This window comes from Meleagris gallopavo, chromosome 11 (genome assembly GCF_000146605.3).
Source record: "Meleagris gallopavo isolate NT-WF06-2002-E0010 breed Aviagen turkey brand Nicholas breeding stock chromosome 11, Turkey_5.1, whole genome shotgun sequence".
In the NCBI taxonomy this organism is placed as follows: Eukaryota; Metazoa; Chordata; class Aves; order Galliformes; family Phasianidae; genus Meleagris; species Meleagris gallopavo.
The window spans coordinates 10,593,394-10,616,350 of record NC_015021.2 but is presented as its reverse complement, the minus strand read 5'-3'; the positions used below and the strand labels follow the sequence as shown (position 1 = coordinate 10,616,350).

Genomic DNA, 22,957 nt, shown 5'->3' with positions numbered 1-22,957 from the left:
AAAAAAAAAAAAAAAGGACTGTCAGTTACAGTTCAGGAAAGGGATCTTTACCACTAATATATCTTTGAGATCACCAGCTCAGTGTGCTTGGACAGCCCAAAGAACCCACAAAATGCTGGGTGTCACCAGCACACATGCTGAGAACAGAACAAAAGAGAGGGCACCATTCCTCTATGATAAAAAACCTATAGGACTTCTGAAGTACTGCCTGTAGTTCTGGACTGTGCATTTGCAGAAGGACACAGGGACAATCTGGAAGGGGACAACCAAAACTGAGAGGCAAGAGCAGTGCATTAAGAAAGCATGCTGAAGAGGTTGAGAGTCACCAGGTTGGAAGGGAAAGGCTGTAGGAGAATAAGGGCAAGGTTTATGAAATCCTGAAGAAGGTAAATAAAGTGGAGGTCTATTTCTGATTACAAAATCCTTTGGTAGCTGATCTAGGGGCGTTTGATTACACTGGTAGGAGATTGTTTTTAAAGAGATCATACAAAGCTTGATGCCACAGGAGCCTGTGGAGGCAGATGGGTTGGCAGGATCAAAGATTAGACAAATTCATGAGCAGCAGGTTTGTAAGGGATGCTAAATAAGGGCATGTAGATACATACCAGAGCATCTCTCATACAGCAACTGTGGATGCTGTGGATGTTGGGGGAGATACAAAGGGGAGGGACCAGACCAGCACGATGCACAAAAAGCATTTTCTATTGTTAGATTGCAGCCTGGCCGAGTTAATTTCCAGGATTCCCTTAAGCTACTTTCCTTTATCTTTAAATTTGTATTTACAAATCCTTGCAAAATAAATAAATAAGTAAATAGAAATTTTAATGCCTTGTTACAAACCCAGCACATCACTGAGTAGAGTTTTGTGCAAGGGAGAAATAACCTGGTGTGGTCAGCCCCAAGAACAGCCTGCCCTGGGAAGCACAGTTACCCACCCAGTGTGCTGCTGAGATACATAGCACCGAGGCACCTCATCAGGATGGCTTTTCTTGCAGTCAAAACAGCACACATGGCAGAGCTGACTATGTAGCATGGAAATAAGTGCTGATTGGAATGCACCTAGTGAATTTCTCATTGTTACTGTTAAATGAATGATACTGTCGCACAGTAACGAAATACTTATGCAGATGCGGGTGACTTTTTCTCTCTTTCATGCTCTAGCTGTTTTGAAGTTGTGATACTCTTGAGTGTTTTTACAATTTTACTGTCATACATTTTACTATGATTTCCTTCATGGAAAATGACATCTTTGTAGTATCAGCTACAGTGTGTGCGTTGCATGCCACGCAGCTCAACTGGGCTGTGACATGTCCTGGGGCAGGCACATTGCTCCAGGGCAGGACAACAGGAAGCTTCCAGAAGTCCAGGTGGTGATATCTCCTCTTCATCCCACAAGAAATTCTCCATGGTAGAAAGCTGTATGAAGAGAGAAGAAATATTTTTGCAAGTAGAGTGTCACGTGGTGAAACCAGTTGTGTGGTATTAATACAGATAACATAGGCAGCTTGGATGACAAATCTTTCTTTTGGCAGGAGGGTGTTGCTGTAAGTGCTGTGACACTAAGGGCTTGTAAATAATTTCCTATGGAAAATCCAGAACCTTTTCATCTGGAACAGACTCTTTCTATTGGTATTTTGCAACTGCTGATCACACAGCTACTGTAAGCGCAGAAACACTGGATTGCTTCCTGTGACAGAATTGTTGGTTTTTTTCTACACAATATTTTCAAATCAATAATTTCATATCTGTTCAAAATCCTGCTGCATACTTTTTTCCCCTCTTGGCACAGGTCAGCAGTGATTGGCTTGTTGGATTTTGGCACTTGCCCTTGAAGTGAGAGGGAGACTAATGAATATTCAGCAGAGAGGTTATGGCAGAAGACAAACTGGAGGACAGACTTACTGGACTCACTGCTTGTTTTCACTGAGCCACTTTGTGCTGGTGGAAAAGTGATGTAGTTGGTTGTTAGCCACTGAATCTCTAATTTATTTCAGTTTGGCAGTTCTCCAGGCGCTAGAGGATGGACTGAAAAGAGCAGATGCAGATCCTTCGGTGAAAGCTGTTACAATTTGTGGTGAAAATGGGAAGTTCAGTGCAGGTAAGACATTCCTTCAAATAGTATAAGAAAAAGAGGAAGAATTCTGCCCACATCTGAAGATTCTCTGCCATGTAGCACTAACAACAAAATGCCACAAATTCTGATGTGGCTGAAAATAGCTACGAAACAGTGGACCTTTTCTGCTGTCCCAGACTGGTGTGGACACATCACAGATTGGATGGTCCAGGCCAGAAATCTGCTAGTAGATTCATGCTGAAAGTGGGGACGACTTCTTATCTTCCTATCTTCCTGATATGCTGGTGTCTCTTTGCTTTCCATGACATTGTATAAAATCTCAGGACCAAGAATTAGCCAATAATATAGAACCATCCTGGGATGGGGCAGTTGTAACAGTCTCCTCCAGTTGTAGGGGTCCACGAAGCTAGCAAATTTGTATGGAGTTTGACATTACTTCTCCAGACTTAACTTCTTTAATTTTTTAAATAAGCATCTTTGCAAATTACTGTATTAACTGCATGATCATTACAGTTACATACTCTTCTATTTTGCCATCCCCTTAGCACTCTGAATATGCTTAAGGAGCCTGGGTTTCTTGCAGCTGTTCTCAAGAGATCATTGTCTGTTAACATGCCAGCAGCATGTTCTGTCAGACCTCAGTCATCAGTGAGTGGTGACGTTTAATGGCACCGAGGGAGGAGTCGTTCCACTCATTGCCTCCTCCACAAATTCCTTTTCATTTTTGTGCTTCCACAGGCGCTGATATTCGAGGATTTTCTTCTCCAAATAAACAGGGTCTTGGCTTGGGCCCCATAGTTTCTCTCATAGAAAGGAGCGAGAAGCCTGTTGTGGCTGCCATTGAAGGCATTGCCTTGGGAGGAGGCCTGGAGGTGACACTTGGTTGTCACTATCGTATCGCACACGTGCAGGTAACACTGTGAACTAGAGAAGTTGGTGGGAGCATCTGGAGCCTGTGGCCATGTACAAAGTGGGAGGCTGCTCTTGAAGAGAAGCTGAGCAGAGCTGAGCAGTGTGTCTTTCCTAATTAGAAACTTCAGAATCTGAGTGTTAATTTGCACTCAGTCTCAGTAGTCGTTATCAGAATTGCATAGCTGGCTCATGCAGCATGACTTTCTTATTTTTCTCCCCAGCCACGTAAACTTAACATTTCTTTCTGCTAGTGGCCTAGTTTCAGTAGGTAGTTGAAACTCAGCTAGCACAGAGCACTTACAATTTGATTCCTCATGGGCTGTTTCCTCAGGGTGCACTCTCACCAGCAGACAGCTTCCCCTCCTCCACATTTAAGTCTTTCAAAGTCATCTTTTTTATTTCTCTCAAATACCTTCCTTCAGGATTGCCCAACTGTCTTTTAGCAGCACCTCATCTCCTTACAGAGACTCTTCCCTGACAGGAGTGCCTCCTCACTTTTTCAGAGTGAATCACTCACACCTGACAGTATGGGTTGCTATAACGCAATAAAGAGGCACTTTATATACCCTGCATGTGACCTAAGATAGGTGTCCGAAGTAGAGGTCTTAAAATGTCTCCACATCTCTTAAGACCTCAATTAGAAATGTACAATATAAAATTAAAAAAAAAAAAAGACATGGTGAATAAATTTTTAAGTGAAGATAGGAGCTGTCACTGGCTTCTTTACCATAACTCTAGTAAATCAAGTGTACCAAGAAGCACCTGAGCATTTTTGAAGTACAGTTAGTGAAGAGTTCAGTATGTGAGTGTTTTCCTGCAATACATTTCTCATAAATAGCAAAAGGAAACAGCAGCTCACAGAGACACTGACAACTGTTTGCCCTTTTGAGCTGTGCAGCTGGAAGCATTGTTTTGCACATGTTATGGTCTGGGGTGATGCTGTTGTGTCCATCGATCTCCAGCATTGTGCTACTACCCATACATCCACTGATGGATGATACCTCTCCTGCTCCTCTACATAAGTTCTTGAAATAGTCAAGTGGGCTTCTGGGTTAAACATCTTATACAGAAAAAAAGCAGAAATTAGGATTTTGTGTAGTAGTTCTTCAAGGATTCCTAAAGAAACAGCACATGAATCAGGTCTAATTGTCTTTGTTCTGCTCAGCTCCTAATTACTGATCTTGTTAATCAGATTTGTTGTTGAATTTGACTTTGGTTTAGGCACGGATGGGTTTACCAGAAGTCACAATTGGGTTGCTTCCAGGTGCTGAAGGCACTCAGCGGCTCCCCAGACTGATTGGGGTTCCTGCTGCCCTGGATATAATTACTACAGGTAAAGTACTGTGCCATGCTCCATATATGAGGATGACAGCAAGTCATGCCGTTGCTTTTGTCTAATGAATCATAATGTTTGTATGGACATAGCTGCACAAGTTGAAATTCAGCTTGATTCCTTTAAGGATTCACTAAGAAAGGGACACATGCCCTTCTGAGGCATATAGTTAGTTATGCACTTGATGTGCCTGATAAGCATGTCTGATACTTGAGGCCAGCTACACGTAAGTCATTTGATCAGATTGAAAAAGAGTGAAATCACGTGTAATGCCCCAGCTGTAGTCACCTTATTTCTCTTTTCATCACAGGAAGACACATTTCTGCATCTGAAGCACTGAAGCTGGGCTTGGTTGATGAAGTTGTGGAGGAGAATACAGTCGAAGCAGCAATCCGTTTGGCAAACAGGTTGATCGGTGAGGAAAGAATTGTAGCAATGCCAAGAAGTAATTGGTGAGGCTGAAGAGAATTTGAACAAAACCCGTTAGCTTCACGTTCCATTCGTTGGGTTTTGGCATCTATATGAACAAGAATGAACAGCAGGATTTGTTTTCTGTTAAGTGAAAGTGAAAAAACTCAGATGCTGAAGAGCTGCAGAAATTTTAAGTGAGGATTCAGAGAGAAAAAAAGTACACAGTCCTCATGCTTCTATAATTTTATATCCATGCTTTTCTGGACTACTGCACTCAACTGATTTTAGAGAGTTGCGCTCTTTCTATACATAGTTTTGGATGACAGCTGGCATTTATGTAGTCTGGTTGTACCATCAATAACAGCTAATTGAAAATAACGTTCTCCCTCCCTCTAGTGGAGGGACTGGCACATCCTCAGCCGAACTCAGTGATGTGTGAGTAACTGTTACCCTTTAGCTGCTTCATGAGAAAATGGACTACGGAGATGGGGGAGACATGCAGAGAGGTTTCTCCACCTTAGAAGTAACAAAATCAAATTCACAGGATTTAGCACAGAAAGAGGATCGTTCACAGACCAGCCTGAAAAATATCACCTTGAGAGAAAACAGCATTTTTCCACCAACTTTGAGATGGACCATTGTCTCCAGTCAGAATTAGATGTGGAATCCTTTCACAAGAAGCACACTAGGAAGAAGGAAAACAACTCAACACTACCACCCGTTTTCTCTGATCACTTGGTCTTTACAGGCAGTGCTTTTCCAAACTGGAGTGCTCCTGCAACAATTTCCACTACAAACAGGAACAGTTTTCCTTCTCTGTAAGAGTACTTCTCTCAATGTAGAAGCTGAAGCAGCCTCAGCTTTGTCCTGGATGACAATGCATTGTATTTTTAAGATAACTCAGTGAATGCACTATTCTTCAAAATAGTATATAGTTAGATATATCTTAGATACAAAATAGAATATTCTTCAAAAAGTATCTTCTTAGCTGCAATGTGGGATTCACCAGATAAGTGCAAAAGGGTGTTCTTTGTCTGGGTCTTCTGTTACACTCTTCCTTCTCATTGTATCCATACTACAGTATCTTCATTTTTAGTGCAGAACTGTTGATATAAGCAATCCTTTTCTTTCTCCATATCTAATTAGACTGTTTAAATATAAAACTTTAGAAAGGTAGGTGATATACTTCAGTACTGCTTAAGAAAAGCTGAGGCACTCTGGCTCCTTGATCTTGTCTGTTTTGAATGATAATTCACTGCTACTTTCCTAGACAAATTAACCCAAAGCATTCTCTTTAATGTGCTCTCTGGGTTATGAACGGCATCTTATGTAAGATCTACACCAATACTGATGGCAGAAGCAGTATATCATCAAATGAATAACAGATACATTGCTAGATGTAGCAAACTGGCAAGCATCCTGGTTTTCAACAAACGCTATGTGAAACTGGCTGAATTTTAGACATTTGTAAGCTTATTTCTTCTGTGATGGCATGGTGCAGCAAATGAGAATTGCAAAATCAGCTCGACATTAGATGAGAACCTCAGGAATGAATCCCAGAATGCAATATGCCTCAGTGTAACTTGCTTTCTGGAACTTATATCTACTGCCATTACTCAGAAATCCATGTTCTGTAGCTTCATTTCCATGGAAAAATGCCACTAGCAAGAAAAGTTGAGAACTGCATAAGCATACAACGATCTCATCTGGATATCCAGCAAGTAACCTGTCTGTTCCAGTCCTGCTCATTACTTGTAGTAGCTTTTCTGTTTCTTGCACCGGTGACAAATGAATAATACTGCTGAAGGTGTTTCACATCACACTATATACCAGCTCCAACAGGACTTCCAAAAACATTCTTTCAGACTTTCTTCAACTGCTCTACTGGCAGTATGTTCTTTAACAGTGAAAGCGCTGGAGGCACAGTTCTCCAAATAGGAGAGACATAAAGGCAAATTCATCTTTAGACTTTACAGAACATCATGAGAAGTTTTGACACTCCATTTAGCCTCTGGTGACCTGATCAGGCTGACAGAATGAGGTACTGAGAGTCCTCTTGAGTCATTCCTGGCTTTGGCCTTTGCCTAATCTTAAAATCTTCTGCCATACAACAGCAAACCAACACTTTGCAGTGTACCTCAGTCACTAACTTGGGGCTGCAGAAGAGATATGACAGTCTCGTGTAGCTGGCCTGGTTTTTGTTCACAGTGAGTTATGCTTTCAGTGAACGTGTTTCAGGAAGCCTTAAAGACAGAAGTGGAATTATATAATGTTATAACAAGTGCACTTTGTATGGAGTGCAGCATTTTATTTGAGGGTTTTTGTTGTTTTTTAAAATTGAGGTTAACAACTGCTGGCTTCTTACAGAACAGTTTGGTTAAGTAACTCATTGTCACCACTGGAATTTTTGCTTTTAGCCAGGGAGAGCTGTACTGCAGGATCCAGTTCAAGGAGCTAATTAAGATAATTCCTCTGAAACTTTCTCAGTGTTGCAGCTGCAGCACCTCACAGCAAGAAACCAGCCTCAAATGAATGGCTGTATGGAAGCAGGGGTCTTTGTTTCTATACATAGGTGACAGAGCTACCTTTATGGCAGCTATGTTGGGACAGCATCTTCATCCATACATTTTTATGGAATATTCCTAAGAATGAGCACCTTCTGAACAGCTCTGATTAATGCCTGTAGGAATACACAAAGACAATTAAGATCTCCTACTTTTAGGCTCAGAAGTGAGTGTGTGTTCCCTTCCTTCAGAAGAAATGGTCTCTTCAGGAAAAAGAAACCATTTTCGCCTTTGAAAGAGAAACAGATAGGAGCTATAGTAGCTACATCCTTGGAGACTAGAGGAGTGTTCTTTCATTAAACCTGTTTGATAATCACTGTGCTAATTCAAAGCTGCATTGCATAATTTGTCCACCTGATGGCATCACAAAATTGAAAAATTGCTGCAATTGCTTGCAGCTTATACTGCCCATCTCTGCTGGCCTTCCTGGGCTGGAGGAGAAAATGGCAGCTGATCCTCTGTGTGGCTGACTTCTTCAGAGCTCCCCTTTTATAATCATCTCTTGCTTTATCTTCTTCCTTTATCTTCTTCAGGGCACAAGAGTATCATGGTTTGCATCAAAGAGCCAAGCAACATCAGTTCAATTTAGATTAGTTCAGACCCCACAGGCATTAAACTCCACATGGAAAGAGGATTATGAGTTTGACTGTAGACCAGCAGCAATAACTGTGTGGGGTGCAGGTGCTTCTTCTGAGGCTCACGAAATCCACAGGAGTAACATTACTGCTCATGTAGTAATTGCACGCCTTAAATGAAGACTGCCGGAGAAAAGCTTTCATTTACAGTTGTAAGGGCCTTTATTCTATCTCTGGGAAGATGTACACTATATGGGTATTTGAATCTCTCTTCAGGGCTTATCATTCTGGCTAATATCTTCCATAGACAGAAGGTCTAATGAAGTGCTCCTTTGAGACAACCAGAGGATAATAAAAAACCTGATAGGAGCCATTCTTGTTTCTAGCTGACATGAAACTGCTGCTAGCCTGAGAAGCAGGGGACCACTTTCAGCTTCACTCCCTCGACATGCACAAGCAGTTCACTGCAGTAAACTGGTTGTTGGGCTAACCCTGCCTCTTGTATCTGAAGTCCAGTAATAATATCCCTAGAGTTCACCACTCTGGAATACTTTTTTTTTTTTTTTTTTTTTTTTTTTAAATTAGCACAATGTTTGATACTGCAGGCTTACTGTTGCTTTTTCTGATAGAGGTTTTATGGAGTTGATCCATCCTTCCTGCTACCTGGACTACAAACTCTAATGAAAACCATGTAGGTATCTGTGCTAGATTCTGTATATAGATACCACTTTTTCCTGTACCATGATATGTGATGTTATTCATCATGTTCCTGCTTTTTTGATTTCAGAAATTAAGCTTTAGGTATCCTGCACAAGTTTAGATTCACATCATTCTTTCCTGTTCATAAAAAACTGCATGGAGGTACTACAGAAATACTTCACTAAATAAGAATTTTAATATAGGATCCTGAAGACAGTAACTATCTCATGTCCTCCCTCAATATTTCTGCTTACAAGTACTGCTTTACCTGAAGACCATGCTTAAAGGCTCCCAATAGTCTCATCACTACATCAGATATGCGTGAAGTCTCTCAATCTGCTCAGTTTTCAGTGGCCTTCCAGCCACCAGATGTGCTTTCTGGGACAAACCTGGCATTTCCTTTTCAGAAAAGCTCAACCTGACTGGATAAAGAGCATCCTCACGTTAAAAACATACATTTTCGGAAGACAAAGGGTTCAAAAATAAACATCCTTAGTAAAATCCTACAGTACTGACAGCAAATATAGGTTGGATCTGTCAGTGAGGAAACATTGTTTTCAGTTTACTTTACAAGCAGAGTTACTTAGTGTTAATCTGTCTGTTCTACAGAAGTCTTAATTTAAAAGCCTGAGCTCTGAAGAACATTGTTTCAAGAAATCAGTACTAACTCATGTTTGTTTGACTTAAGAGACCCAGAGTCAGACCACGTTCTTCAGGCAACCACAAATGTGGTACTGCTATATCTCCATTTTTCAGCATCCTGCGTATGCTGGGGCACCAGATTTCCTGCTCCTGGGTCTCCTGCTGATGTGCTGGCATTTTAAGTTAGACAACAGGAAGAGAAAGGAGAGCTGTGTGCAATATGCCACCTTTGAAAGATTATGCTCCTATGGCAGAGCTTGTAGCCTCATTGCTCTGGCTTCTGTTACATGCCAGAGAGCTTCTCAGCTCTGGGCTCCCATCACAATGGGCCCACCTACCATCCTGCTTTGTTGGTGATCCTGGATGCTTTTGGGAATAGTGCTGCAGCACTCAGCACCATAACATTGCCTCACTGTTAGATAAGGATCTGGATGTGGCTATAACTTTTTTGTGCAGTTTTGGAATATGGAGGAGATGCATCCTGAGCTTCCAATTTTGTTCCACCATGGTTTTCACTGAGACAAGCTGCCATTAAGAATATAAGAAATAGCCTGAATACAGATAGATCATAGAGCTCCCAGCAGGCTCTGAGGTTTATAATTCTGAAGAGGACAGAGAGGATTTCAGTGTCTGAAATGTAACTAACTTCTCTCAATTAAAAATCCTTTCTAGGTATTACCATAGCAACCTCTGCTTGTAATGAGGCTCGTATATTTGTGTGACTGCTTGATTCACCCCTTGCTGACACAGAAGCATGAACTCTTCCTTGTTATTCATTTGCTCCCCAACTCATGCTGTGTGAGCCATCCTCTCACCTAGTCCCACAGGGAATGGAGGGAATCCTGCTGTCAGGGAAAAATTAAAATCAGAGTGTATTTCCCAGTCATTCATATAAATGCCTGGGTCAGCACCCTGACTGGAATGCATCTGGCTAGCAATGAGTACTAAGCAATACTGAGGGAAAACTCTAGTATTGAAGCTTATAGAAAAAAATAGCCTTATGAATGTGACAGTTGGGACTGTGGAATTAGAACTGAAGAAGTCAAGCCACTCTAGCTGAGAAAAGGAGAGAATTGTGTCTTTGAAATTGAAATCTTAGTTCACTGAATTCTGGGAAGAAGGGTCTTGAAAAATTGTCATTGTCAGGGCAAACAAAGCTGAAGGGAAATGCCAGACACTTTAATACTAGACCCAGATCATTGTGCTATGCAGGCCCTAGTAGGCTCAGAAGGAAGTGGAACAAGAATAGGACTGCATTATACCTTCTATGTAGAAACTGGTGAAAAGCCATAGTCCTCCAGGAGATGTAGATGTTTTGTTCTCTAACTTCCATTTTTTTTACCCACAGGCCAGCCCTTGGGACACCGCAGGCTCAGCCTGAAGCCAGTCCCCAAATTGCCCAACATGGAAGCATTTCTCACTGAGGCTCTTGTGAAGGTGAAGAAACGGGCCCAAGGGTGCCTGGCACCAGAACTGTGCTTCCAAGCAATCAAAGCTGCCACAGAGCAGCCATTTGCAGATGGAGTCCGGAAGGAGAGAGAGCTGTTTAACATCCTGCTGACTTCAGGCCAGGCCAAAGCACTGCAGTATGCTTTCTTTGCAGAGAGAGCAGTGGAGAAGTGGACAACACCCAGTGGAGCTTCATGGAAAACTGCTTCCCCTCAGCCCATCCGCAAAGCAGCTGTGATAGGTAAGGGGGGGAAGCCACTTCGTTTCCTGACTGCACAGTTAACAGCAGAGCAAGAAAGATGATGCTTTACTCATGGCGGAAAGGCTAAGTAGAATTGACAGGACACACATATTTGAGGCCCATGGGTGACGTAAAAGGAGAAGTCACCACTATATCAGTAAGCTCAGAGAATCGAATGGTAAATTATGTGCTACTATTGCTACTTAATCCCACCTGTTTCTTAAGAAGAACAGTGGCCTCTCAATTAAGAGTGAGCTTCATCTGTGGACCAGATGTATTCTGTTCCCATGGAAGAACTGTTGTGTTGAGTCCTAGCTTTATGCCATGTTGTAAGCAGGTTTGCTTAAAATTCTCCTCCTTTCAGTCTAGTTCTGTAGTGCAAGTATAGTGTGTATAGAGCCACTCAGGGATATATTAAAACAAAAATGTTTTGACAGCTGTATTTTTAAGAAGATTTCATCTCACTGGGATCCACTCTTGCCATTTTGTAGCCCAGCAAGATAATGCCTTCATTAATTTTTTATGAGAGCAATTTAAATAAAACCTTTGATGCACTGCTGAGATTTATTAAAAAAAAAAAAGTGTCTTTCAGCTCTGCCTGTTGATAGTAGCACTCAAAAAATGGTTAGATGAATAATGGAGCACTTGGAAAACATCCATCCTGTTTCAGAGGAAGCTCACCAAACCAACACTGCTCTGTCCTGGGTTTTTCCTCAGGCCTCCTATGCTCTGAAATACGAGCTCTCTGGAAACTCATTTCAGGCCACACTTGGTTTTAGTTCTCTTTGAAAGTTCCCTTCTTTTCATTAGCTTCCCTAAGTGAATCCATGCTGTATTTGTAATGAAAATGTTTTTTAAATTTTGGTCCACAAGTCTTGGGAGGAAGATCTGTGACCTTTGTGTCATTCAGGCATGAATTATTGCCAAACTATTGCATAGGTGCATGCAATCCTAAACAGGACAGTCCTGCACTATATTCTTTGGCAGAAAGAGCTTACACTGAAGCCTTGTAGGAATGATCAGGTGACTAGAATCAACATTAGAACAGACATTCTTTGTTATGTACCTATTAATCATGCTACAATAAATAGCACAGTAGAAAAACCCTAATAGCAATAACAAATAGCCAGAAGGGCGATTCAGACCATCTGATCAGCTTAATTTGGTGCTGTAACTAAGCAGCAAGATCTGGCTTCTCCCCAAGGGATGGAGTGGAGGGCAGTAATGCACCACAGAGCCCCAGTTTGGAAGGGTCCTTTAGAAGTCATCCAACAGCCATGGTCAAACTAGGGCCACCTAGCACCAGTTTCCCAGGACAATGATAAGAGAGCTACTCAGTACCTCCACAGCCTCTTGAAATTTGTGCCTGTGCTCATTCACCCTCACAATAAAAGCAGCATTACCTGATGTTGCTCAGGAGATGGAGCCTCCCACGTTTCAGTTTCTGCCCATTGCCTCTCACCTCATCACTAGGTACCACTGACAAGAGCCTGATTTCTTCTTTACACATCCTCCTCAGGTTTTTATGTACATCAGTGAGATTCTGCCTTGCCTTAGCCATCAGGTTCTCTCTTCTCTAGGCTGAAAGAGCCCCAGCTTTCTTAGCCTTTCCACGTAGGAGTTACTCCAGTTTCTTGATCATTTTGTGGCCCATTACTGGGCTCTTTCCAGTAATTCCATGTTTCTCTTGTACTGGGGAGTCCAGAACTGGATACAGTACTCCAGTTGTGACCTCACCAGTGCTGAGCAGAGGGGACAGATCCCTCCCACAACCTGCTAGCATCACTCCTCCTCATGCCACCCTGTATACTAATAACTTTTCTTTTTTTAAACAGCAAAGACCATTTGCAGGTCGTGGTCAATTTGGTGTCCAGAAGGATCCCAAATCCTTTTCTACAAGGCTGCTTTCCAGCCAATCAGCCCCTAGAATATTCTGGGGCATCAAATCATTCCTCCCCAGGTGTAGCACTTTGCATTTCCCCTTGTTGAGCTTCATGATGATCCTGCCAACCCATTTCTCCCTCTGGATGGCAGCACAACCCTCTGGTGTATCATTTAATTACAGTAGCTGAGCAGGGCAGTCAGGGCAGGCACAGAAGTCACAGCGGGAATCTACTAGACTTCCAGATGATCAAGCAAAACAGACAGAATGAAGCAAGTGCAAGGTAAAGTTGGGAAGCCAGTCAGCAGATGGAGGTCTGGATCAACAGTGGCTGTGGCCAGAGGCAAACATTCTTCTGATGTAGCTCAGAAAGGGGATATAGGTCCACAGCTGAGCTTAACGTGTGTTCTGAGGCCCAAAGGCAGCAGACATAGGATAGAGGTTTGAGATGTAGCTGCTCAAGGTCATTAAAACTTGTGAATGCACTCAAGGCCCTGACACCTACCAGAACTCTTAATTCTTTCTATAAATCACTTCTTCTATCAATACAGCTCCCATAGCCAACTATTATGGCTTGATTTATTTGTACTAGGTGTAGACCTTACGCTTGAGATGATAAGCGGCATCTATTTTAGAGACTATTGATCACCTCCTTTTAATTCTCAATCATATGCCATGCTAAATTTCATTGCTTTCCATGACTTACTTTTTTTCTTTCACCCCACCAGACTTTTTCCTGCAGAAGGATTTTCCTCTATCTGGCTATATGGTATGAAATAGAGGCATATAGCTGCCTCTGACCAGTTTTGGATAGCTCAAGAGAAGTATCAGCCACAATCCAAAAATAAGGAAAGAATAGCTTACCCCATTCTGAAGACAAGGGTTCACTAGAAGACTCCCAGAAGAAAACAGCCTCAAAGCAAAGATGTTTTTCCTCGTGCCTGCCAACCCTTAAATGAGGTTCTGGTCACATAGATGAATTGCTTGCACCTGTACTCCCTCTCAGTGCTGGCCCATCCCTTCACTAGGTGCTCAGTCACCAGTTCAGGCTGTGACCTAGCAGTTCACTTGCCTTGAATGCATGAAATAAAAGCCTTTTGGAGATGGGTGTGGGACATGTCAACATAATTGCATTTTCTTCTCTCAGTCATCCTCCAGCCAGTACCTTGCTGTGCAGTGTGTCACAGTTCCAAATTCTTGATCTTCAGCACATTCTTGTAGTGCCAAAAATAAAAATCTTAGGGATGATTTTTGAGGAACTGACACCTTTTAAAATAAGACTGACCATCCTTTTAAAGAACTGAGTCTCAATAGGTTACCCAGGTCTCTATTTTCTTTGAAGAGAGGAAATCAGTCACAGCAGCATTTTTGCATTCTTTTGCAACCCTCATTTTCCAATAGGCAGTGCTGTTTCCCACACTAAAGCCCTTGCACTGTGCTGGTTCTTCTGTCTATTATCAGTGCAAAATGAGAAGCCACTGATTAGACCACTGTGACTTCTTCCTTCTTCAGTGCCTTTTCTGTCAGCACAGAGGACCTTTAGGGGATGGAAGCAGTGTCATGAATGTTGGGGAAGCCCTGCCTTGTGGACTCAGTGTCAATCTAATATTAGCAGGACTTGTTAGAGGGAACTGGCACCAAGTCTTAATGTATATTCAACATCAGGGATTATGTGTCATTTTAGCAGGCACCCATAATAGATGGCATTGCTGATGACTTGGCAGCTGTTCCTCTGAATCCTGGCCTCCTATCAGCTGCCTTTATCTGTGTTTTGCTCACTGAATGACTGATAAGCAGGTAGCACCCAGCTGTGTGGGTTCCCACCTGCTCTTGGCCAAGCTGTCCTAAGCTGACTTTAGCCTACCTTACTTGCTTCTGCTTCCAGACTCTTGGCATCCATCTCTTTCCACTTACTCTCATTCCTCGTCACCCAGAAAAAGAGTTCATCTCTATCCTTTCTGCAGTCTTTCCATCTCTCCCTGCTTGCCTTGAGCATCACATTAATTCTGCTTGAAGTTAATACCCAGAAACAAAGAAGCAGCTCCAGTCAGAATCAGTCCACCACCACCAATTGCTCATTGTTATTTTTAACATGGGAAATGAGATCATCTTTGCATATTCTTACCAATCTATAAAGTATTGTTTCTAATTCCTGTCATTTTAAAGTTCAAATACTCACTATAGTTCAGAGTATTTTCCACTGATACATATTTCTCTGGCATGTGTGACTCTACATAAGTTTATACGTATTTTGAGTTCATTTTGAAACTTGTTTTTAAAATCCTTCTATTAATTTTGCACAGTCATTCGTATTCTCAGTACCTCATATGATAGATCAGTAATTAACAAGAGCTATTCAGTCAGCTTTCCCAACATATATCCACGTTTGGCCTTAACTTTTGTGAGTTTAAGCATAGCTTTATGTCTGTGTCAAATCTACAGTGCACAGTGAAAGACCAGAGGCAAGAGGGGTAGGCACTATTCTTCTCCTGAAGTGGATTTCAGTTTTGAAATGCTTTGGGCATTCCTGATACAACTCTGGAAACAATTCCTTGAATGAAAGACAACTATTTAGGGTTGGTTGTTTTTTTTTTTGTAACAATTTGGGGGCATTAAGGGCCCTATTGAGGAAGAAAATGAAATATACAGTAGAAGTCCTGGAGTACTTCTGTCTGTTAGCCATGCAATCTGAATGGAGCATGCAACATTTCCCTTTCTCCTTCTAAACATGCAAGATTCAATGATTCCCCACCATTTTTTACTGCTCTAACATATTTTTCCCCATGATCATGAATCTCTATAAAATTGAAAGGGAAGTCCTCAGAAATGCTTCTTTCCCTGCTAACTAGCCAGATATCTCCTAGGCTTTATAGCCCAATTTTAGAAAATATTTCCAGGGGAGTCATGCTGTGCAAGCTCTAATGTAACAAAACCCTTGGGGCTTTCATTACTCTCTCTGCCAGCTTCATTAAACATCATTTCATACAGGCCACTGAAGAGTTATGTAGTAAGTTGAGAGGCAGCTTTTCTAGGTCAGAAACAAGGTTGGCAAGCTCATGTCTTGTCTATAAGCCTACTCTTGTGGCCTAGAAAGTGCAGGACTACAGGCGTGTATGCCTGTCTGTCAAGGGATGGTGAAAACCTAGGTGGGAATACTACATGTTAACAAAAGCAAACAGCTGAATCAGAATGGAAAGCTGGGAAACCACTGCTCATGGAAGAGTTTTGATTTAGGAGGAAACAGCGTGTTCACATTGTGAGAGAACTGCTGAGATTTCAGTCATGAGACTGAAGCCGAGAGGAAGGGGAGTTACTAAGGCCCAGAATGTTTTAGTAGAGGTTGGAAATTCTAAGGAGGAACCCCAGGTGCCCACCCTGGAAAGGAATAAATGAATTGAGGAGGAAACCATGAAGAACCAAATGCAGAACTGCAAGCCCTTCACTATGTTGTCTAAAGAGAGCCCTAGAGATGGGGCTAGGCTTGGTGGGAATACGTGAGGTGGTGAGAGATGCTGCCACACCGAGAAGAAAGCAGTCTTTGTGGCTCAACAAAGACAGGGAGAAAGCTGGCTCTAGCAGTCTGCTGCCACATCCACGCCTCTGAGAACAAAGCCAAGTGGGAGGAGGTATTTGTGTTTGTTTGCTTTTCAGTCAGCAAACCACGGACAATTAAATATTAAGAAATGATTCATGTGATACAACTTTTATTTTCAAATTAATTTTTAGCAGTGTCTGATAATGAGGTAACGGATCTAATTTCCCATAAAGGAACTTCAGCATTTGCTTGGCAATGAAATTGTTTGTGAGCAAGCTTCCAGATAGCGATATCTGTAAGAACTATGTTCTTAAAGCTAAGCAGGAATGTTTGAAATGCCTTCTGTGTACACAAGTTTAGCATGGATAGAACTGAAGCAAGGGTGTGTGGTTTGCAGGAAAAATACAGTACCTCATTTGACCTTCATTGTTGGAACTTTTTTAACTGACAACATAATTTCAGCTCTTCTCTATAAAGCTGCTTTAGACAAAAATTGTAATCCCTTTGTTTCAGTTTATTTGTTTAGCTGAATTTAATTTGTAAAGCAAGGATTAAAAAAAAAATCATTTTTACAGAATTATAACAAACCTGGCCTTTGCGTAGTTGTTCCTTTATTTAGGACATTAATAATCCTCCCATTTGAATGCTTTGCACTTTTAAAGCTGGTAAAATTGTGCTGGCTTTCTCATTAGTTTGTATTAGCTCTGTCCACAGAGCTTCCATCATGGGAGAACAGAATAAGTAGCGTGGGCTGGGTATCATAGGAAAGTCTAAGCATGGAGCTTCACTTAATGTAACAGAGGGCAGAGCCAGGGGAAGGGCTCAAAAGGAGGGAAAGTATCAAGGCAGTAATCTCAGCAGTGTTATTTCTTAGAGAATGAGTTGGTCACAGCACATTTGTGGATCTCAGAGGAAAAAAAAAATACAGCTTAAATGGAGGATTGGTTGTGGGGATTCTGGACAAGAGTATGGTGGGTCAAGGAAGGCTGTATCTGTAGTAATCCTCAAAAGTTAGGAATGGCCCTTATCAGAGGACTTGAATTGCCCCCACTTGGCAGAGATGAACAATACAAAGCGTGAACAGCAAGCAAAAGGCTGCTGTTGTTCCAGGGTAAGGACTCAATATTAGTTCCGTGACTGAACTGGTGATGAGAGATATAGGAGACATGAAAGTCAAGATGAGATTTTTTGAGACACTTTAAAGAAAGAGCAGCTGAATTTGTGTTTGCATCAAAGATTACACAATGAAGTGCAGAGTGAGACAAACAGGAAGCCTGCAAGGAAGAGGAAGAAACCAGTTGTCTGAGCTTTCCTAGTGTCAAAATATCTGTGTGGGGTGTCTTTGTTTGCAGAGATGTTCATCTTGAGGGACCGTAGCAAAAGGACCAGAGAGGCGCTGGTATCTCAAGGTGAAGCTGCCAGAAACAGGGTTGACCTCCTGTCTTCACTCCCCAAGTTCTAACCATTAAGTGATGCTGGTTTCCATAGGGATAAAACTTTGCAAGGACAAGACATGAATCACGTGGTCCGCATGCACCAGTGTGAATCCCACTGGTATTTTGTAATCTTGAGAAGACACCAGTTTGCCTTTATGCTATTTCTCTTCAGACTTTTAAGCTCTCTTAAAGAGAGACTTCACCTTCCTTTTTCTGAGTCTTCAGTTCTTTCTTTCTGCCTGTGCATTTTGCTTAAGCTTCTGCTTTTTATCTTGGAGATACCAAAGGAAGTGCTGCTGTCAGATGACTGATTGTAACATTTTCTATTCATAGTTTCTGATTCTATCTCACTTTTATCTCCAGGGCTGGGAACAATGGGCCGAGGCATTGTGACTTCTCTGGTTAAGGCCAAGATACCTGTGGTAGCCCTGGAGCAGGATCTGGAGTATCTGAACACAGGAAGAAAAGCCGTGATGCTCCTTTTGGAACGTGAGGCTATGAAAATGGAGCAGGGTGGCCAAACCCTGGATTTCAATAACCCTGCACGACTCCAGTTCGCTGTGGACTTTGATGTGTTGCGGGATGTAGATCTAGTTATTGAAGCTGTGTTTGAGAACATGGCACTAAAGAAGGAAATATTCAACAAGCTATCAAGAATCTGCAAGCCAGAGGCCTTTCTGTGTACAAACACATCAGCCCTGAATATCGATGAAATAGCTTCTGTCACCAGCCGCCCACAGCAGGTCATTGGCACGCACTTCTTCTCCCCTGCTCATGTGATGAGGCTGTTAGAAATAATCTATGGCCGTCACACGTCCCCCACCACCATTGCCACGGCCATGCAGCTAGCCAAAGTGATGAAGAAAGTTGGAGTGGTGGTAGGGAACTGTTTTGGGTTTGTTGGGAACCGAATGATGTTTCCTTATGTACAACAGGCAGTTTTCCTCTTAGAGGAAGGAAGCAGACCAGAAGACGTAGATCAGGTTCTTGAAGATTTTGGGTTTAAGATAGGGCCTTTCCGAATGTCTGATCTTGCTGGGCTGGATGTGGGCTGGAGGTCTCGAAAGGACCAGGGCCTCACTGGGCCCACACTGGCTCCAGGAACATCTGCCCGCCAGCGGCATGGCTATCGCTACAGCCCGCTGCCTGACCTTCTGTGTGAGAAAGGCAGGTTTGGCCAGAAGACTGGAAAAGGCTGGTATCAGTACGAGAAGGCTGGGGGTAGGACAGCCAAACCAGACCCGTGGATTCACAGCTTTCTGTCTGAGTACAGGGACACCCATCAAATCAAAACCCGCTTTATAGACCAGGAGGAAATCCTGGAGCGTTGCTTGTTTACTCTTATCAATGAAGGATTTGACATCCTGGCTGAGGGAATAGCGTCAGGCCCAGAACACCTTGATGTAGTTTATATCAATGGTTACGGATGGCCGAAGCACAGGGGTGGCCCCATGTTCTATGCTTCCACTGTTGGGCTCCCTAACATTCTGGCTAAGCTGCAGAAATACTCTGAGATCCACCCTGATGTTCCCCAGCTACGTCCCAGTGCCTTTCTGAAAAAGTTGGTGGCTATGGGGAACCCTCCTCTCAATGACTGGATGTCCTACCTACACAGGCAGAGCAACAAGCTGTGATTTCACTGATACCTGCTATAGAAATTCCTTGGAAGCTGATCTCATGAAACAGCTGCTGTAATTGCACTATCTTTTCCAATCAAAACCAAAGTGCTACAGGCTTATAAACAATGTCAGTTACCTTCCTAGGTGAGACTGATCTCTGTCCCACCTTGCTACAGGCAGCCACTGCCATCATCCACCCTTCCCTCTTCCCACCTGCCTCACCCACCTTCTTTGCACATTGCTGTCTACAGATGCATTTCATTCTCTGTACTTAGGTCTTCAGAGCAGTGCAGCTCTCCCAGTCTTTCTTTGTGGAAGGGACAGAGCAGCACCTGGCCCTCAAAGCAAATCACAATGGGAGGTGAGAGCAAGATGGTCACAATTCACCCAAGACCAGCTGGACCTTCCAGATCCTGCTCTGTTTGTTTTCCAGTTTGTTCAGACCGTCCTTCTCCCTGCAGTGCCAAGTCCTGTACCCCAGATTACTTGGCAATCCCAAATGCAGCCAGTTGGAGCCTGTTCCCTTCACACTGCTAGGGAAGAGTTGGCACATTTCAGAGGTAAATTCAAAGGAATTGGTGAGAGCAGCTTTGGAGAGAGAGCAAGGGACAGGGCTGGTACCGTCACCTGGTCTCTGCTGCAGAAGAAAATTATAATAGGTGACACAAAAGCCACACATGCATCAACCTGACTTACCTGCACTGTGCTGTTGGCTCACGACTGGCATTCTGCATCCAGACTCCATCCTCCTTTATCATCCACCTGGCTTTGTCCAGGCAGAAACATCTTCTGGCATCTCTAAGAGTGGATTTGCACTGCTATCGCTCCCCCTATCTTGCCTGCCTGTGGCTACCTAATTGATCTAATTGACCAGACTGAAACCTGGCCTGGCACTTACCAGGTTTTCCCTTGCACAGAGGGCATGCTGAGAGAGCAGGGCTCGAGAGCTGGGCAAGCAGACTTCCAGCAGAGAGCAGAGCAGGAGGAGTGAGCCAGACCTCTTCCATGCTTTGGGCAAAGTCACCTATTGCTTGTGTCTAGTGAATTTATCTTCTAGGTCGGTGTCCTCGGGAAGGTTAACATTGAATGTCTAATTGTTGTTTTTTATTTTAATAAAACCATTTTGATTATCTAATGACAGATTATTGGGTAGCACCCAGGATAGCAGAAGATGGAAAACGTGTTTGTTCTTTATACCTCCATAGCTTCTTTATGTGGCAGAACTCAATACACCTTCTGTTTATGAAGGAGTTCGTGTTGGAAGTGGTTGCACGCTTCTGTTTTCTAAGCGCAGCTTCTTTTTTTCACTTCTGCCCTTCTGTGGATGAAAGTGCAAAACTGGGATCAGGAAACCCTCCAGAAGCCAGAACCTATTTCCTTGTTTCAAGGGAGGATTTTCCTCCAGGACCAGCAAAACTGCTGCAGTTCTCCCCCCATCACTTGCGTGTCACAGCTGAGTGCAAACCAGCATTTGCTCAAAGGTGAAGCGCCGCTTCCACGCGAGCGGGCTCCGCGTGACGTGTTACACAACAGCACTGCTGCTGCTGGCGGCTGTCACGGCACTCAGCAGGACAGCTCTGGACACGCCGTGCTGTACCCTCTCCTGGGCCTCCTGCCATGGGTTCACCCGTACCGGAGATGGGATGGAGAAGGGCATTCCCCTTGCAGCGGGAGTGGGGTGAGGAGGGGTGGGCATGCCCTTTGTCTGCCTGAGAGATGGTAGTTTCTGGATATCAAGCCCCGCCAACATCGAGCTTGTGGCCAAAACATCTCACCTACAGCACATTTGTACATCCGACATGCCCAGCCCCCTTCTCATCTCCCCTCAAGGAAATTACGGAGAACAGAGGCCCTTCGCACTAATAATGACTCTACCGACAGAAGTTCATTTGCACATTCCTATTGACCAAAGCAGCGCAGCATTGATTGCCGTGTTCCAGCCAGCAAAGTGAAACTGACAGTGCTCAGGGTACAGCTGTGGCTCTGAGGGCAGGCACCAGGACCCTGCAATTGGCAGGAGCACATGGGAGTCCTGGGCCCTCCGCTGCTCCTCTGCATGTCTGGAGGGAAGCACAGCCAGAGCCCCAGCATCACGGGCTGAGCTTTAACCCCTTGGGATGGGGTTCGTTTTCCCTGCTGTCTTTTTAAACTACCTGACTATTTTCACTCAGTGAGAAAACACCTATTGAAAATGTTTTCCAGGTAAAACTGTTCTTGCTGTTGAGTATCGGTGAGTACAGGAGTGTCCCAGGCTCTGCTTGCTTGTCACACACCTGACCCAGATCAATGTGAGCTGAGACTGCAGGTATCCAGCACTGATACCCACACTATGAGCCAGCTCTAATCCATCCCTCGTCTTTGGGCTCTCCTTTCACGTGTGATGTCTGGCTGCAGATCCCACACTCATCGCACAGCACTGTTGAGGATATTCTTTTTCAGCCCTCCAAGTACCCCATTCTCTCACATGCAGCTGGAGAATTGTTAGATGTTTTTAATTAAGCCAGTGAACTCTACCAGTACAGCAGATGCCTCCATTAACTGCTCAGCCACAGGCATTTTGCAAAACAGTAAAGAATGGGAGGGCAGTAAAGGAGAGAACTGCTTTAGCTTTGATCAGCATCCCCTGCAGCACAGGACCTTCAAAGGGAGGCAGAGAGCTCCCTGCCCTATGGCATGCACAGCAGCACGTGTTCAAAATGAACGGGGCACTCCAGCTTTAGACACACTCCCTTTTCTGGATCACGTAGTTCACCTTCTCTGGTTGTATTTCTTTCTGACAGAAAACAGTCTTGCAGGCCAAGCTGGGTGTGAGAGCAGCTCTGGAGGTGAGATGAGAAGGCTTGGTGCCAGCAGCAGCGCAGGCAGTTCTCCTTGCAGCCTGGGTCTCACAGGAGCTGAGTTGCATTTCCTGTTTGCTGCTGGCAAGCTCCAAGGAACAGGAATTTTTAGGACGTTCTTTATAAACCAGCGGGACAGTGTCAAAGAAATACCTGATTCTGCAGTCAGTTTTTCTTCTGTTTGCAAACAGCTGTGCAATTTCCTTTTGGCAAAACAAAGGCTGCCAAGCCTTGACAGGCCATTCAGACAGCTCCCTTTCCACTGCCATTAACCCTGGAGGCATTTAAATCCAACTGGCCCACACATCCCCCTCGGAACCAATGACCTGTGCTTAGGAAGGCTGAGAGCAGCTGGGCACCCACTTCCTACACAGTCAGGCTGAGTTTGATGGTGTGAACCTCCCTGCCACCCTCAGCCAGCTCCAGCTTGGCCCCAGCAATCGCAGCCAGCCAGCTTTAATTTCGATCTGAAGTTGTGCATGTTGGAAAATAACAATGCACTTCCACATCTTAATTAACCAAAATTATACTACAACCTCTCGTCCCACCGCTGTCACCCGGGTGCAGAAGCCGACCCTCACCTCGCCACAACCCCCTCTCAAAGAGTTGCAGAGAGCGACGAGGTCTCCCCCGATCCTCCTCTTCTGCAGCCCGACCCACCCCAGCTCGCTCAGCCCGACCCTTCCCAGCTTCCTCGCCCTTCTCTGGACGCTCCGGGGCCACCGCCGGTTGCGGTGCTGCGGTCGGG

At 43.8% G+C, this 22,957-nt stretch overlaps 2 protein-coding genes across 2 annotated transcripts in view; one reads left to right on the top strand and one right to left on the bottom strand.

Annotated features, from left to right (window-relative positions):
- LOC100550859 (vacuolar protein sorting-associated protein 8 homolog) overlaps positions 1-620 on the bottom strand; it is a 46,060-nt gene extending 45,440 nt beyond the window's left edge. Inside the window, exon 1 of the mRNA XM_010716712.2 lies at positions 606-620. Within this exon, the coding sequence (XP_010715014.1) occupies positions 606-620 (15 nt within the window). The remainder of the gene's footprint in view (positions 1-605) is intronic.
- A 785-nt stretch (positions 621-1,405) lies between these two features.
- On the top strand, positions 1,406-20,502 carry EHHADH (enoyl-CoA hydratase and 3-hydroxyacyl CoA dehydrogenase). The gene is made up of 7 exons (XM_010716710.3): positions 1,406-1,479; positions 1,959-2,098; positions 2,813-2,985; positions 4,208-4,319; positions 4,630-4,734; positions 10,559-10,900; positions 18,117-20,502. Exons 1-7 carry the CDS (start codon positions 1,406-1,408, stop codon positions 19,385-19,387), a joined length of 2,217 nt encoding a protein of 738 aa, XP_010715012.2. The 3' UTR covers positions 19,388-20,502.
- Positions 20,503-22,957: the final 2,455 nt, after the last annotated feature.

Bases quoted from the DNA above. Each gene is read 5' to 3' on its own strand.
- EHHADH (XM_010716710.3), top strand. From the start codon at position 1,406: ATGGTAGAAAGCTGTATGAAGAGAGAAGAAATATTTTTGCAAGTAGAG. The intron at 4,320-4,629 runs GTAAAGTACTGT...TTTTCATCACAG, and splicing joins CCTGGATATAATTACTACAG to GAAGACACATTTCTGCATCT. The intron at 4,735-10,558 runs GTGAGGAAAGAA...TTTTACCCACAG, and splicing joins TTTGGCAAACAGGTTGATCG to GCCAGCCCTTGGGACACCGC.